General features: G+C 41.1%; 1 protein-coding gene and 1 pseudogene across 1 annotated transcript in view; one reads left to right on the forward strand and one right to left on the reverse strand.

The window, feature by feature from the left end:
• Window positions 1–232: 232 nt before the first annotated feature.
• MPP4 (MAGUK p55 scaffold protein 4) overlaps window positions 233–18051 on the reverse strand; it is a 35890-nt gene continuing 18071 nt past the window's right edge. Inside the window, exons 12-21 of the mRNA XM_046659422.1 lie at window positions 16740–16778; window positions 14333–14353; window positions 12990–13004; window positions 10981–11022; window positions 8681–8851; window positions 7391–7471; window positions 4306–4399; window positions 3806–3914; window positions 2760–2894; window positions 233–677 (exon numbers count right to left, since the gene is read on the reverse strand). Coding sequence (XP_046515378.1) covers window positions 486–677; window positions 2760–2894; window positions 3806–3914; window positions 4306–4399; window positions 7391–7471; window positions 8681–8851; window positions 10981–11022; window positions 12990–13004; window positions 14333–14353; window positions 16740–16778 — 899 coding nt within the window. The 3' untranslated portion in view covers window positions 233–485. The remainder of the gene's footprint in view (window positions 678–2759; window positions 2895–3805; window positions 3915–4305; window positions 4400–7390; window positions 7472–8680; window positions 8852–10980; window positions 11023–12989; window positions 13005–14332; window positions 14354–16739; window positions 16779–18051) is intronic.
• LOC124238783 (uncharacterized) lies at window positions 1611–1709 on the forward strand (annotated as a pseudogene).

The raw sequence follows: 18051 nt of genomic DNA on the forward strand, positions 1-18051 counted from the left end.
GGGCCAAGTGCAGTTTCTGCAGGTCTTGATGTTAGACGTGAAATGTGTACGTTAACCCTTCTTGCTGCGTTAGTCAAGCAGGCACTTTTTGTAAAAACCATTTTCATAAAACAAGTTTCATAAGGTAAAATACAGTTTCTGAAATTACTTATTTTATTTAGGAAAGGTCTTTTTATCTGAATTGTACAAAGACCATAAGGAAATCTATGAAAGGTTCTTATACTCAGAAACTTAACATTGTTCATATTTCTACGAGTTACTGCATATGAGGTAAAGGAAAACATTTTCTTCTACAAGCCAAATAGGTAACTCTATGTAAGCATACAATACAAATATGTTTTCAAATAAGATTAATAAACTGCAGTACTTTTAAGCTGCACTCGTTATAACAGGGCAAATGCTGCTGTTTGGGGTGGCAGCTGTTGGTCCGGAGCTCTGTAACAGGGGAACGCTGTTAAAACTGCAGCATTGTGCGGAGGGCCTCCTTAAGGCTCGGTATCAGAGGAGACCCACGTTGCTGGGACCCACTGAGGCTCCTCCTGAGCCTTCTGAACTGCAGACAACAACTGGGCACATGCATCTTGCAAGTTGTCATTCACAATCACGTGATCAAAAAACTGGCCAAACTGAGTCTCCATTTTTTGAGCTAAATCCTCCATCTCTTGGAGATCTTCGTCCTTCAGGAGAAATAGAAAAATATGGATAGCACAAACTTAATGAGACGAATAGAAATAGTACGCAGTTTGTTATTTTGATTGTTATCCAGCTGTGAAGCTATTTATAAAAACAATTAGGTCAAATAAATTTCCTCTATTCCAAACCTCTACTCTAAAACACCGTTTCTCTCTTTAGTCTTACTTAGCATCCCGTTGGGCAAGGTTTCGCGAAATTTAGTAACGGTTCCTAGACAGACCAGTCCTCTCAACTTCCCATTTGGACTTAAATTATCTTATTCTATTATCTAAACACTTGAAGCTCTCAAACCATATACAACATAAAACCAAAGAAAATTTACCAGTTAAGTATAAATAAAACTTAAACATAAATTTCAAATGAACACTAACGACAAGAATGACATTACTTTGCAGATACAAAATGACCACTCTCAACCTGAGGATGGCATGACCCAGTTCTATTGAATTGGGCATACTTAGATTACCCTTTGCTTCATGATGACCTAATTCACCTATAATATTGTCTATTTCTACTATTGTGAAATTTTGTTAAGTGAAAGTCATTTGGCCTTTACTTGGCACTAATGCAGTAAATTGATTGCTGCTATTTTCTTATTTGTCTACAACAATTAAAATAGTACATCTTGTTGCCAATGCATCCTAAACACAAATATAGACACAGGCACTGCAACCTCGTGGTGGTACACCTTTACCAGGTGGCCATGCACATGATCCAGAAACAATTTTGTTAATTTGTTTAGCTTGCCATAAAAATGAGAACACAATTTTAGATGCCCATAAGACTTGGAGAATATATCCATGGACTCTACTGTCTGAAATGCAAACTGGAGTATCAGACTTTCATATAGTAATTATTAAAAACATATGAACATAAAAATAATGAGAGATAAAAGATAATATAAAGCTACCTTGTACTCACTTCAGCAGCGTATATACTAAAGTTGGAATGATACAGAGATTAGCATGGCCCCTGTGCAAGGACACGTGCAAATTCATGAAGTATTCCATATGTTTAATTTCAGTTTTACAAGATAAAAAAGTTCTGGAGTTCTGTTTCATGATGTGAATATACTTTACACCACTGAACTGTATACTTACAAATGGTTAAAATGGTTAGTTTCGTGTTTTGTTTTTCACCATACACACAAAAATAAGTGGATGTCATATCCGGATCTAGGTGATGGTTATCTGGGTGCATACACACGTAAAATTTCATTGAGCTGTACACATGTTATGACAAAATCTTTAATATGGATTTAATGAAAATTATTTAAAAACTGGAAAAAATTCACCTATTGTAGAAAAGATTGTTCACTGATTAAGCCCACCTGGTTTGGCCCCTCTATTATTACCATCATCGTTAATAAACATTTTTTGTGTTTAAAAATATATATATATATATAAAGAAAATTCATCTTACAGATGAGGTGTATTCACCAGAGCATTTTTTTTAAAGATCGGCGCCTGAGCTAACAACTGTTGCTAGTCTTCTTTTTTTTTTCCTGCTTTTTCTCCCCAAATCCCCCCAGTACATAATTGTATATTTTAGTTGTGGGTCCTTCTGGTTGTGGCATGAGGGATGCCACCTAAACATGGTCTGACGAGCAGTGCCATGTTGGCACCCAGGATCCGAACCAGCAAAACCCTGGGCCGCCAAAGTGGAGTGCGTGAACTAACCACTCTGCCATGGGGCTGGCCCCTCACTAGAGCATTTTTAAAGTAAACTTTCAAACATTTTTGTAAAATAAATAATCCATTTTGAATACAAATATTAGGCCTACGCACACCTAATTTCTGTATGTCTTTGCAAACTGTGGCTTGAGAGCTCTTTTTTTTTTAAAGCTAGACCCCAAAAAAAGAAAAAAGAAGAGTAGCATCATAGCAATTATTAAACTTTATTTTAATATCTGTAAATGATGTAAAAAGGATAAATCATAAGTGCATTATTCATTAGAAACAGAAATTACATTCCTTAACATCGGGATGCTGTGGAAACAACAGTGGCTTTTTCACTAGGGGAATAAAAACAAAACAACGCGTACATCCATTGCCTCTGTATCTTACCTTGAACTTCATGTCCACAAAGTAGTTTGTAATGATCTTGGCATTTTTCCGAGATCGCTTCATACAACTCATGTTAGACGGCTTTATAAATATGACATAGGGCTTCAGTTCATGAGTTCTAGCCACTTGAATACCCTACACAGAAAAATTAAATGCACATTTAATAACAGAAGTCTTAATTTCCTAGAATCAACATGAATGTTCTCAAATTTCTAAGATCAGAAATTAGCAATTATTTTTAGCCAGAGTATATTTTCATGTGCCCTCAAGTCCTCAACTCTAAAAATCATGTTAATAATTAAGAGATGGGGTTCTAGAATCAAAATTACATTCGAATCCTTGCTCTTCCGGTTATTAGCCATGACACCTGTACTGAAATCTGATAGGATTCTGTACATGATCTCATGGGACAATGACAAAGACAGACTCTCGAGGAGGATCAGCTCCGTTTCACTTTCCTCTTACCATTATCTCACAGTGGACTGACATCTTCATACTGACCACCAGCTTTGACCCAAGTAAGAACAACCCTTGTCCCCTGATTCTCTTCAGCACACAAGATATATTTTTTAATTGACTATAGAAAATGCAAGCAAACTACAAGGATCATAAAAAGTGGGCCCTACACGTTGTATGTTCTTTATCTTAACTTGCTCGCTCCTCCTCCATTCCACGTAAGTCTCAGACAGGCAGCCATACATATGACAACGTAGGAACCTCACCTTCTGTGTAAAGCAACATCTTATTCCCACCACAAGAAGTTGCCTTGATGCCTTTGTGATCAAGGTCAAAGAAGATTCCAAGTTTTTTTATGGCACTCGCTCAGTTCTGTTTTTATGTCTGAGAAACTGGATTTCTTCTCCAAAACAAGATATTGGCAACTGATCCTTCATTTAAGATCCTGGCTTTTAGATATGGGAAGTGGTCTTATCCTTAAAAGGCTAACAGAATAAAATGTCTCACCTACAGCCTACAGCATGTACACAAAACGGATGACATGCATTCATTATTTTGGGGAGACGGGAAATATTCCACTGCCGACCCACCTGGGGCTCTAAGTCCATGACACAGATCTTTCCTTCATTGAGAACTTCTTGAACAGCATCCACGCTGGTGCCATATAGGTGGCCTTTGTACTCACCGTACTCGAGCATCCTGCAAGAGAGGGACAAAGAAACAAGAATTCTTTCTACAAGTAAAATACTATCAGTAGTAACGTGAAGATAAACTACAACCGAATAGAATAAACTATGTGGACTTTACTAGCACAAAAAGAATTAGTGAATATTCGACAGGATAAAAAAAATATTAGGAGATTTAGTACTTAACTCCTCCAATTTCTCTAAAATTTTCAACTCAATTGTGCTCCCTCTCTGAACCCAGTGATTTCATGTACTAATATATCAATTTACATTTCCTTGCTTAATTCTTCAGAAACAAGAAGAAATTACCTCAGTCAGAAGCTTTGGAATATGTATTAAATAGGGAATCTAATCTGAATGTCAAACTCCGGAGGCGAGAATCAGATTCCGACCATCTAGCTTACCTGTGACTATACACGAGGCTTTCAAATGCTTCCTTTGACACATAGTGGTACTCGCGTCCATTGATTTCATAACTCTTTTTGGAACGAGTAGTATCTATCAAAAAGAGGGAATTTTAAAAAAGGTTTTAGAATCTTCAAAATGTTTTGATTTATTACCAATATGCATTTGGATAAAGGTGTCCAATCAAAATAAGTAAATGAATACATAAACATAGATAAATAAAATGCCAGAACCAAAAAGAGGGAGCCTGAATTGGTGATAAGAAAGTAGAAGTTCTCAAATCAAAATCGGTTAATCTATAAACCTTTATTAAGTGCTCACAGAGTAGATAGACAAGAAGGTATTAAGTATTCAGCCAGGAGAGGGACATCCTAAGGGAACACCTGCGCTTACTTCAAAACAGGCAGTAATGAGTTATGCGTGAACCCTAAGATGCCTGCCGGCCCCCAGGTAGCAACAGCAGCAGTGGCTCATGTTCAGATAGTGAATTTCCCAAGATCTCGTTTCGTCCCTCACACTGCTAGCTAGGTGGACTGTTATTATCTATAGTTTACTGAGAAGTAACCGAAGCTTTTAGAGAGTAACTAACCTACATACATAAGACTAAGGGAAAGCAAAGTTGAAAACAAGAACCTCGGTGTTCTGACTCCTCCTAGACGAGAGCTTTCTACTACAACAGATTGTCTCAGATTCGGAATGGAGAGAGCCCATGACAGTCTGCCATCCTGCCCAGGTGCATTCATATCCAAGTGAGACGGCGATCGGTTTTAGGGATCTTCAGAAGGGAAGGACTCGTGGAGTCTGGAGTCAGTCTGACTCTTTGATATGACCACTTAGGTTAGAGATTCTTCAACTTAAATAGTACCTGTTATAGAACCTAGCAGTTCACTGAATACCTAACAGTGATTCTTGTCTGCTCATCCATTTATTTAACTAACATGTACTGTGCTTGTATTCCAGCCATTGTGTGAGGTTCTTAGAACACAAAGACGAATAAGATACAGTCCCAACTCTGTGTCCTGTATATACATACTGCAAAGCTGCTAGTCCCTTAACCTTCATTGCAACAAATCCTCTTTATTCATCAAAAATTTGTGTATTTGCTTTTGACAAAGTTTAAGGATGAAATAGATCAACACCTGATGATATTAACACATGGAAATGATCAAGTAGGAGCTTGGAAAGGGCCCTAAATGATAAAAGGAGTTATGGACATTCAAGAGGCACAAAAACCAAATATCATTTGGGAGTAATTTTTGTTTTTTCTTTAGGTAAGCCTCTCTTCAGCTCCCTAGAGTTCCTATAGTCATGCCACTTCTATAGCTTTGTACTGAAAAAACTCTTAGTGAAACACTATGGCTCTCAGGTGACAGTAAATTGTGTTAACATAAACCTCGGATGACGGCTTCTCCTTGGCTTCTAGTGGACTGTATTTTACACAGCAGGTTAAAGTCTGTGAATTGGTGCATAACTTGAGATATTCATTGTAAGCCCAAAACTGTTCACTCAATTTAAAAAGCAAAATATGGGCAACATTTTCTCACTTTGGATGATGGTTATCCACACTCCTTATAATTCTTCTATGTTCTGTGGGCATTTTTATTATTGAAAAGTGATTTCTTCTGTAGTTTTTGTTTTTGAGATTAATGCCCATTCTTACACATGTTAACAGTACTTGGAAAGCACAACCTATGGAAGGTGATCATAAAGCAACTTTTTATGCCTCCCATTGCCCTTCTGTAGGCAAGACCTACCCGTGGCCCTGGATGAAAATCTAGCAGTTCCTATGAATCTTCTGACTACTCGTAGGTTTTAAAAAAAGTCTACAACCATTCATGCCACAAAACTCAGCCTCAATTTAATAATTAAAATTCCATTCCCATTAGTAATCAAAATTATGAACTTCATGTTTATTTCATGCCTCTCTTCCCCACATCTGTCTCAGACCTGCTGCACCGAGGGAAGCTGGCAGTCGGAGAAGCCAGAACTCAGGACAGGGAGGATGGTCCGCTTCTTCTCCCCTCTTTCACTGCATTTCTACTGTCCTCCCCCAGTTTTATAATTCCTCAAGGCTAGCATGCAGAGAGAGAGGAGAGGAAACAGGGCAGGAAAATCCTTATGTGACTGATGCTGATGCTGATGCTGGCTTCTTCTGGCTCTTTTTAGACTTGGCAGATGTTTAAATCTGGCTCTTTCTCTCCTAGAGGATGTATTGGGTTATTTTGCAAATACCACTACCACAACTACTGAGTATCTCAAACCCATTTCTATTCCAGCTCGTCATTTGTGATTTCTTCCACACCCTGAGGTATCTGGGGTTCCACTTTTGGCCTCCTACTGAGGCTTCATCTTGAGCAGGAACTAAGACAACCTCAGGCTGACTTTCTCCTACATTATCCCCTCAGATCTGGTCCTTGGGAATCATCACAACTCTTTGGCTGTGACAGACTCTAAAAGGCCAGCTACCTCCCAAACTGCAGCCATTGGCCACCTCTTCTAAGCTCTCATCCTTCAGATTTTTCAGGTATAATACTGACACCTGTCTTCTGTGACCTTCAACCTGCAGGGAACACATATTAAGCTCTTTAGGTGGTTTCCCTAAGTTGCTCTCTTGCCTTGAGGTGAAAGGGAAGCACCCAGACCCACACACTCTTCCTGCCATGGATGGTATAATCAAATGTACAGATTTATTTAAAATTATACATGCATATATTAAAATTTTTAAATAAAAAATAAATAAGATAAGGCATCAAACAGTCAAGCACAGTGCTAGGAAGATAGTAAGTACTGAACGAATGTTAGCTACCATTGCTAAATATTAGTTTTCCTGAAAGGTCATCTAAATGATGGTTAAGAAATGGAAGAAAGACAAAGCCGCTTTTTAAAAGCCTAGCTAGCTGCATGCCAGTAAATCAATCCCCTTTATTAAGACAAATACAGTCAGCAATCTTAAGGACTGTCCTTTGCATCTTAGATTTCTACAACAAAGATGGTATGACGCAGTTCCGTGAGACCAGCGCATCTGCAGGGGCAAAGAACATTTTACCAAAACGTGAACCTCTCGGAAAGAAGAACTAGACATACGTGGCACAGCGCTTTGAAAATGGTTAGGATTTAGTTCAATAAGTTGTCTTCTCAGTTCATTTACTCCAACACCAGAAGGTCCTAAAGACAAAAAGTCACATACAGAAATCATTAGATGTGGATAATAGGGTGAAATCATTTTAGTCCTTCTACTGAAGAAACTCGAGAGCAAGTGTTTTGAGGGAAATTACGTAGCTTCTCTTCTCACAAATTGGAACAGTCCCAGAAAACTCTTAGGAATTTCCCTGGTGAACCATGGAGAAACCCACACTTCTTCAACATTCAGAAATGAGGTAGGAAACCGCAGGAACCTGTCACCCCAGCAAACTTCACCTAATGTTGGACACTGAGAATTCTCGGGCCTCATCTCAGGCAATCTGAGACAACCTACCTTTCCTCTTCAAATGAAGTTTCTACTAGACCACAACCCAGAAATCAGCCTTCACAGTTACCGGTCCTGTGACTAACAGAATTCGGGGGCACATTTCCTGACAGGTGGTTGAATCAACACCCCCATGTCCAACTGGAGGCAAAGTTGGCCTCATGGGCACAGAACTTGTGCAGTTACACAAGGCCCATGCTTAGGATCCTATGCTTGGTTTAATGCTCTTCTCTGGCCACGTTGAAATTCTTAATTTTTGAGCAAAGGGCCCTTGTATTTTCATTTTGCACTGGGCCTTGCAAATTATGCAGCTGGTCCTGGCTGGAAGGCATGTTGTTCCACCCTGCAGGGGCCTGCCTTGGTCACAGCTAGAGACACAGAGAGGATGGCAGCAAGAGGCAGGTCACTACTGCCACAAGGACCAGCAGAGATCTTAGTCACAAAAGCAGGTCGCCCCAGCTCTGTATTTGCCCTGTGCTTTAGCATCAAAGATACATTCTAGAAGATTTTAGACACGTTTCTAAAGGAGATGGTCACAAATTTCTTAGGGAAATGAAACTTAAGGGCTTTTTTTCCTAATACAGAGCAGTGACCCAGTCTGGGAGAACACTTACCTATGCATATAGAACAAATTCTAAACAGGCACAAAAAATCCCATTACAGCCTCATCATAATACAGCTTGTTACCCTACAAGTCCATATACATCATGACATACCACATTCATTGTAGACAAGAAAAATATGATACAATGAAGTGTTATTTATAAACACATATAAAACAGGTGTTATTGTTTTCTAAAGTGTTTACATGGGGCTCCATAAAGAGTTCCACCTTTACCATTACTCCCAGTGCAAGGCCCCCGAATCTAGGAGAGCTTCGCCTGGAGGCGCAGCCTGCTGGGACGTACCCACGAGCACTATGAGGCGGTGCTTGTCTGAAGGGCGGCGCTGGTACCTCACCACCTCCTCGTAAGGGGCGCCCACCGCGCTGTGGCAGCTGCCGGCCCCGCACACGCTGGCGCGCACCTGGCTGAGGTGAGACTTCCTGCGACAGAGGCGCATGCTGCGGCGGAAACCAGCTGGGAAGGGTGGAAACGTACGGAACGTCAGATCCAGGGCAGGAGAGAGCACTTCTTGCTCCCAACCTGATGGAGCGTGCAGTGACTGTGACCCGAAAGTGTTAGTTCACAGAGCCACGTCTGTCTGAAGTCAGAAGACAGGAAGCGATATGAAGGAAGAATAACACAATGCCCCATATGCCCCTGGGTGGCCTCAGCACCCACTGTGTGCCGGGCGTTGTACCAGGTGCTGGGGATACAGCGGTCCGCGAAACCAAACCCACGGCCTCATGAAATTGACATCTCATGGGGGAGGAGAGACAACAAACCACGACGAAAATAGTGCTAAGAAGAAGGGCGAGTGGGTGGAAAGTCACCCGGTGCTTCTTCAGATAGAAGGCTCCATTAGGTGTCTTTGAGAAGCTGACACTGAGCAGGAAGGGAGCCAGCTAAGGAGGCACCTGGGGGGCACAGCAGTGCAGGCTGAGGGAGCGGCAATTGCAGAGGTGCAGAGAAAGGAGCGGGCTTGGGGAGCCTGAGGAGAAGCTGGGAGGCCTGAGAAGCTGAAGGGCAGTGACAGTAGGGAGAGAGGTAGGGAGTAGGGGTGGAGAGGAGGCCAGGAGGTCGCACAGGGCCTCAGGCAAGTGTTGGATTGTGGTCAAAGTGGGATGGGAGGCCACGGGACAGTCAAGAGAAGGCGTGACATGATGTGGTTGATGTTTCTGAAGAAGAGCTCTGGTTGGTGAGAGAGGGTGTAAACTGTAGGGGGAGGAGCTGCAGGCTCCAGCGAGGGTGGTTAGGAAGCTGCTGCAGTGTCCTGGGGAGAGACGACAGTGGCTCGGGCCACGTGGAAATGAGAGCAGACTTATTACCCACAGATGGACACACTAACCCAGACAGGTGATGTGGTCGCTCACAACTGTGTGCTCAGTGGCAAAGCTGGACATCTTAGCCATGACTTCCCAACTCCAATGATCCTGCATAATCTGCCTAGCAAATCACAGGGCTTTCTGGTACTTACAGAGCGGCTCCCAGGTCCTCTCAGATGGTAGAGTTATACAAACATATATATATATATATATACATATATATATACACACACACACACACATATGTATATGTATAATATATATATTATACATATATAAATACACACACTTACATCTATGTTTGTATCTATTTATGTTGAAAACCATGAATTTACACCAACAGCTACAATGCCAGTTTAACAGTACAGGATCCATTCCAGCCTTCCCCCTTTCCAGGTGTAACTCCCTTCCTTGGCGGTGAGCAACCTGACTCTTATTATCCTCATACATTTACTTATTGTGTCAATCGAGAGCACCTATGCAGGTGGGGACAGCGAGTATCAGCAGCCTGGCAGCATCAGAGCCCAGGCTAGGTGAGGAGGGCATCTTTGTAGAGGCTGTGCCGTATCAGAGCCCCAGTGTTGGCAACTGCCCTCCTCACTCACTGGGCGGGCTCTGCCAACCTGCACCAGGTTGCCATCATGCCTGCACAGACGCCCTCCTCACCCTGCACAGGCTCTGATGCCCCACCCCAGGCTGCTGCTTCTCCACTTTTGTGCAGATGCCCACCTGCTCACCTAACTAATGGCTTTGGGGCTAAATTATTCTGGAAGGGACACAGATAGGTGGCACTGTTTTTTTTAAAGCTCCCTCAATGGTTCCAATATGCATCCAGGCCTGGGAACCACATTCTACTTTACAGACCCTGCAGCCCTGCTGTTCTCCCACTGTCTCATGGAAGGAGGAAGCCCAGCGTGGTTTTAATGAGTGGTGCCCAGTCCTTCAGAAAGCTCCGCCCAGTTGACAGATGATGGAAATGTGGCCATAACACTAAGATTAGTAGTCAGAGAATTGGTCTCTAGAGTAAGATAAACACGTTTTGGAACAGAGTGGAAGTAAATTAAAGATCTGCGTTTGACAAATAAAAGATATCCAGTGTAAGCTAATTATAATGAATGATCAATAATAGATCAGATTATTGACCCCCCCAAAAAAGGATAGAGGGAAACTAGAGGAAGGAATAAGTTTGGAAATGTCCATCAGCAAAAGAAGCTTTCAGAAGAGTGTCAGGCTGTAACTTAGCAAGTGGCAAAGACCCACTTCTTCTTAAGCATCACCTACCGATAAAGAACTTCTGGCCATAGCCAACAAATTCCTCCTTGTCTGGAACACAGAGAAAGGCAGGAGCAGCGTATGTGGAGGAGGAGGAGAAGTTTACTTAGAACAGGTGCATGAAATCATCTTCAGATCTTCACATGACACTATGTCAGTGGACAGCAGCCCAACTGAATGTACCCTAGAGTGGCTTACTGAAGAACGTCCTGAGCGCTTCCCATCCTCTCACACGCACAGACTGTGTAGACACACTCCAGAATTTCAGCAATACACTGAATATACTGTCTAGTGTGACTGAGAACAAAACGCTATTTTAGGCTTGTTTAGAGTTATAAGAAAGATACTGAGTCATAGTAAAAACATATAAAAATTGAGGCTGCTTTTTTAAACATGCCACAAGAAAACTGATTTAAAAAAAGAGACAGATGAACTGGCTTTGGCCTTAACTTGTGGTTAAGGTGTTTTGCAGGTTCTATAATTAATCCCTTTGTTAGAAATGTGTTTTTAGGGGCCAGCCCCGTGGCATAGTGGTTAAGTTCGTACGCTCTGCTGCAGTGGCCGGGGTTTGCAGGTTCGGATTCCAGGTGCGGACACAGACCACTCATCAAGCCATGCTGTGGTGGTGACCCACATACAAAATAGAGGAAGATTGGCACAGATGTTAGCTCAGGGGTAATCTTCCTCAAGCCAAAAAAAAAAAAAAAAAAAAAGGAGGAATATTGGCAACAGATGTTAGCTCAGGGTGAATCTTCCTCACCAAAAAATAAAAGAAAAGAGATGTTAAAAAAAAAAAAGACAGAAATGTGTTTTTATTTTCTCCATTACAAAATGGTTTGTTCTGGGGCCGGCCCCATGGCCGAGTGGTTAAGTTTGCACACTTCGCTGTGGCAGCCCAGGGTTTCGCTGGTTCGGATCCTGGGCGCAGACATGGCACTGCTCATCAGGTCATCCTGAGGCGGCGTCCCACATGCCACAACTAGAAGAACCTACAACTAAGATATACAACTACGTACTGGGGGGATTTGGGGAGAAAACGCAGAAAGACAAAAAAAAAAAAAAAGATTGGCAACAGTTGTTAGGTTAGGTGCCAATCTTTAAAAAAAAAAAAAAATGGTTTGTTCTGTATAAAATTAACATTTGCTCTATGGCTGCCAACTGTTTCTGACTGGCCAGGAATCTGAGAGACAAAAGTGAGGGAAACCATGGCCAGGGGCCTGAACCATCTAAGGCTTGTTTAAACTCCTGTCTCTGCTTCCAGTGGGGTCCCAGAAAAATTGCTATAAACTCCAGAAAAAAAAAGTCATTTTCAAATTACTGTTTACTAACCTATGTTGCTTGTCACGTTTTTTTTTTTTGAGGAAGATTAGCCCTGAGCTAACTGCTGCCAATCCTCCTCTTTTTGCTGAGGAAGACTGGCCCTGAGCTAACATCCGTGCCCATCTTCCTCTACTTTATACATCAGACGCCTGCCACATCATGGCTTTTGCCAAGTGGTGCCATGTCCGCACCCTGGATCCGAGCTGGCGAACCCTGGGCCACCAAAGAGGAACGTGCACACTTAACCGCTGCGCCACCAGGCCAGCCCCATTCTTCACTTTTACGACTCTGTTCTGATCATTGAAAAAATATATAAAGAGCATTTGTTCATAGAATGAACTGACATATACAATCTTTTTTTTCTTACCTTTTGGGGTTTTTTTTAAATACACATTTTAAAATATAAAGAAAACCCACTAATATTAATTTCATCTTCTGCTAAATAAGCATATTTTTCTAACTGAAACATGTCAATAAGTTTAAAAGGAAATGTTTACTTAGGGATATATTCGTAAAGCTTAATCACTTTCGTTGTTCATTTTAAAATATTTTCTTTGAAGGTGAATAGTTCATCATTGATTTCACCCTTAAAAGTCATATCTTATCTTAAAAGTTATCCTGTCGATTCTTTATTTTGAGGCACTGAAAGATCCTGAACATAGTTCTATTTGGCTTATCCAGGAAATAAAAACAATTACCTTCTGAAAGTTCCTCTAGATATTTGGGTAAGTGCAGAAACAGACATGGAAAAAGTTAAGATTTTGAGAAGATCAAGTCAGTCATCAAGTAAAGACAAACGACAAAATGAGGCATTCACGTCACCCTTAGGGAAAGTTGTAAGTCAGGGGAGGCCTGGCCAAGAACAACACACAACTGAGGCCTCAGAAACTCCTGTGACCCGACTCTGCAGCTCAGGGGACAGCTTTTCCTGCCAGGTGCGCATCTCTATTCTCCCTGAAGGCTTTTTATCCACGAAGTTTCCTCTCTACTTGGTTGGCACAAAGTGGGGCTTGAAAGGGAGAAACTGCAGGAAGGCAACTGACTTGCGCCTCCTCCCTTTGCTCAGAGGCCATGTGGCTGCACTCCTGTGAAGAGGAGGAAGGGGTGGAAGATGCGGGCAGGCGCTGCCGCAGCCTCTGGCCTGAGCGCCCTCATTCCTCGCCCCTCCCTGGGTCCAGTCACAGGCTTCCATCTCCAGCCGGCCCCTTGAAGACAGGTGGAACGAACACAAAGGTTTATTCGCATATAATAAGAGAAAGGAAAATTGCCTTAACTGAAGTAGGGACAATATGCCAGAGCAATTACAGACTGAGGGGACGGAGAACAGAAGGAAGCACAAGACTGGAACTCGGAAGCAGGTGAGTAACGTCAACACACCCCGAAAGGCTGCTGTTTTTAAAAAACACTCTGTGGGATCTATGTTGTTACTACGGAGGTCAACATGATTTTGAGGGACAGACACTTGATGATACCATGTGTTATCAATAACAAATAACCTGGTAAAGAAAAAGAAAATAATTCAGCACAGATACCTCACTCCAGGTTATTTACTCTCAGTATGGAGTAGACAGATGCGCGGAATAACTTATTCAATAATTGCAAAGCAATGTCTTTTATCTGTTCAAACGTCTCTCTCCATAATGACTATCTTCTAAACCACTGAGCTTTCCATGTTGCATTTCGTGAAAACTGACGTCACTATTGTGTATTCCTTCTATTTGTAATGAGTGTGAGGAGCAGGACATTCGAAAGATTGTGCAGGACGGTCTCATACACTGCAGGACGTCTAGTGGTCCTGACTCCTACCAACGACGGCCAGCAGTGCCCCCAGTCAATGTGACAACCAAAAACTGCCTTCACAGAGTTCCAAAATGCCCCTAAAGGGAAGTACTGGTTAAGGTGAAATTTACGATATCTTACAACTCTACTATTGATGTATTTAGACAATTATTGTATCATATCCCTAAATATGTATGTAAATTATACCAAAATTTGGAATATACATTTCAAAATCAGCATGAAATACTCATTTTTTACTTACCAGATTCAAATGTTTCTTCATCTGTAGTTTTCCATGGAGGCAAAAAACCAAGTGTTACTACATTTCCATCCACACTGAGTCTGTATTTTACCAGTCTAATTCCCTGACCCTCTGCTTCTGCACACACACTGCCTTGAAAAACGTTTTCCTAAATCAAGGCCAAGTCAGTGGCGTCTGTATGGCATATACAAGCCTTAAATGAGATACATGGCATTAAGCAATTGGGCTGTGATGACAAGCAGGGGTGCAGCAGGAGCTTAAAATAAATAAGTGAAATAATAGAAGAGAATAAATAAAATAAAAAAGAGGCTCAGAGGGACAGGAAAAGTCTGGTGTCATGGGAAACTCCTCCAGATTGTTGGATACTGCACAGCTTGGCTGCCAGAGAGCTTGCAGATGTAGGAGGGGTGCCGCCTACCTGAAGATCTGGGGGTGCCTGAGCAAGGGGAGTGCAGCAAGGAGCAAGAGCGTGTGAGTGGTCTGGCTGGGTAGGCTGGTTCAGGGGACGAGAGGTCTGAGACAAACCAACTCACTCAGCACTTCAAACAATCCTTGCTGGCGTTTTGAGTTTAAGGATTAGGAAACTAGAATTTATATGGAGAGCAATTTGAACTATAAAGCGACATTACCAATGTGCACATCCTTGGGTCAGGTGATGCTGCATTTAAGGTGGATTCACATGTGTGAAACCATATATTTATAAAGCTAGTCACTGTTTATCCTAGGAAAGATGAGACATAACCCAAATGCTACCAATAAGTGATTCTATAAACATACAATAACTTATTTAAAAAAACATGAGGAAGCTCCTTATGTACTAAGATGGAATCATCTCCAAGACATACAATGCTACAAAAAAGCCAGGAACAGAACAGTGTATACAGCATATCATCAAAGAGTACATGCACTCATGTTTTAAAAAAAGGTGAGAATGAGGGTGGGGGAGAAGAGAAGAAAATACACATCATTGCTTTTTTTTGAGGAAGATTTGCCCTGAGCTAACATCTGCTGCCTATCTTCCTCATTTTTTCTTTTTCGCTTGAGGAAGATTCACACTGAGCTAACATCTGTGTCGATCTTCCTCTATTTTGTATGTGGGTCACTGCCACAGCATGGCCACCAACAAGTGGTGTAGGTCCACACCCAGCATCTGAACCTGGGCCACTGAAGCAAGTGCAGCAAACTTAACCACAAGGCCATGGGGCGGGCCCCAATGCATCATTGCTTTTATATGCACAGACTATATCTGGAGGGATAGGGAAGACATTGAGAGCATTTACTGCCTAAGGAAAGAAAACTGAGCAGGGGAACAGGGAGAAAGAGGACCTTTCACTGAATGTACTTTTGTAGTTTTCAAATTTTGAAATATGTGAATGTGGTACTTAATAAAAACTTTAATTGAAATTACAGAAAGGAAATGAATATTACTGCAAGTTAAAAAAAAAAAAACAGAATGTGTACTTGGTGAAATATAGTGTAAGCATCGTTCTGTAGTTGTTCTGGGAAGTATATAAAATCCCCAGTATGTAAAGATTTCAGGGGCTGGTCCCATGGCCGAGTGGTTGAGTTTGCATGCTCTGCTTCGGCAGCCCAGGGTTTCACTGGTTTGGATCCTGGGTGCGGACCTAGCACTGTTCATCAAGCCATGCTAAGGCTGTGTCCCACATAGCAGAGCCAGAAGGACCCACAACTAGAATATACAACTATGTACTGGGGGACTTATGGGGAGAAGAAGAAGGAAAAAAAAGGATTTCATATTGTTCTTTAATTTCTAAAAACTAGATTAACCCATAGAGCCAAGACAAATTCACCTATCAGACTAAAGACGCCCCAACTAGTCTCCTAAAAAACCCTAGTGATTCTCGAGCCCGCCTTAGTTCTGCCACGGAATCTGAAAGATCTTTTCCCAATTTCCAAAAAAAATTTAAGAACAGAAACGTAAAAAATTTTCATATATTTCTTGAAAATTTGGAATCCACTACTATTTATCTATACTAGAATCTACCAGAAGATGGTATCAGACAATAACAAAATATATATTTTGCTTTTTAAAAAATTTGATATCTCAATATTTTGTAGTATTTCACCAAGAGCATGATTATTTCCAGATATTCCACCTGAATGTAACACCTGAGTGCTACCACGTGTTCCACGTGTGATCATTTCCAAAATATTGATTTCTAGAGCACTTTCTAGAAGATGGTTTGGAGCCTGGAGACATTCCCACAGCTGTGCTTCCCTTCCAAATGCCAGAAGCACAGGAAAAGGACGGTGGACAGCATTCATTTTACACGCTTCCTCCAGAGGCAAGGCCTGTGGCCCCTTTGGCTGACTCTGCTTCAGAAAATCTACAGCTGAGAGGCTTCATGTTTCTACTCGTGGTCAACTGACCAAGAAAAAACGCTACCTGCTTCCACACATTTCTCGTCAATCTTCATGTCATCTTCTATAAAAGAGCATAGAAAGGGAAAAATAGAACTTAAAATGTGTTAGCATCACAAACAAAACTCCCTACGCACAGCCTTATGTCAATAAAACTCAGACCACCCTATAATAATGTTACTCGTACGACTATTGCTCACTTGTAGAGATAAAAAGGACTCTATTATACTAATGAAAATGTATGATATGGGTGGCTACACAACATAAAATGGTTAGAATTTAAAAGCATAGGGTTTTGAATGCTGGACAAATTAGGTTACCTCTAAGCCTTGGTTTTCTATCTATAATGGGGACAGTAGTAATATCTACCATGTAGGATAGGATTAATTGAGATAATGCACAAAAAGCTCAGGCATATGGTAAGTGCTCATTACTGTTAATGATTTTTACCTTTAGCTTGGGTACATATAAGAGAATAAAAGAATATAACTTTTAAAAGTATTCATCCTAATACTCAAAACCCTTTAGTAACATGACCCAAGCCCAACTTTGAACTCTTGTCCACTTCGCTCCTTCACATGTCTTACGCCCCCTCTAGCGTAGACCTCACTTCTTCCTCTGCACCTTTGCTTATGCTGTTCCCTTTGACTGTAATCTTCAAGGTCTGTCTCCAGCACTAATCCAAATGAATACCCCTGCCATGAACTGCACAGCATTTTCTTCCTACTCCTTGAATTCTCTGATGCACAGCTACTCTGCCTTGTAATATCATCATTGGGTGTTTGCCTTATTCATCCTCTTAGCTCCCTGAAAGTGGAAACTGTCTCACTAATTTTTACATATTTTATAGAGCATAGAACAGTTTTGCACATAGTAGGTACACGAGAAATTATTTATTAAATTGAATTGTTCTTTTAATATCAAATAGTTGATTTGAATGTATGTTCTGAAAAAATAATTTCTTTTCTTTCAGCACTGTACATCTGGTGCCTTTCACAGTGCCCAGCACTTCCCAGGAGATCAATAAATAGTAGTTCAATAAATAAGTCTTACATATGTTCCAAAAGTACAAATTATAGTAAAGTATTATTATAGTATAACAAGCTATAATATTATAAAGTAATATAACAAACTTATCACCACCTCAAGGACCACGTCATTAATTAATGTTTTTTAAGTAAAATGTGCAACATGAAAAATTGTATGAAATAACACTGTTTTATAGAGATAGGAGCACAGACAACAAGTCACCTGGCTGAGGATTTCGCAGTTATTCAATTCCTTAAGTTCACTTAGAGATTATTTTCCAGATCAGTAATTTATAACAACAGGGAATT

Source organism: Equus quagga, chromosome 4 (assembly GCF_021613505.1).
Source record: "Equus quagga isolate Etosha38 chromosome 4, UCLA_HA_Equagga_1.0, whole genome shotgun sequence".
NCBI classification, from domain to species: domain Eukaryota; kingdom Metazoa; phylum Chordata; class Mammalia; order Perissodactyla; family Equidae; genus Equus; species Equus quagga.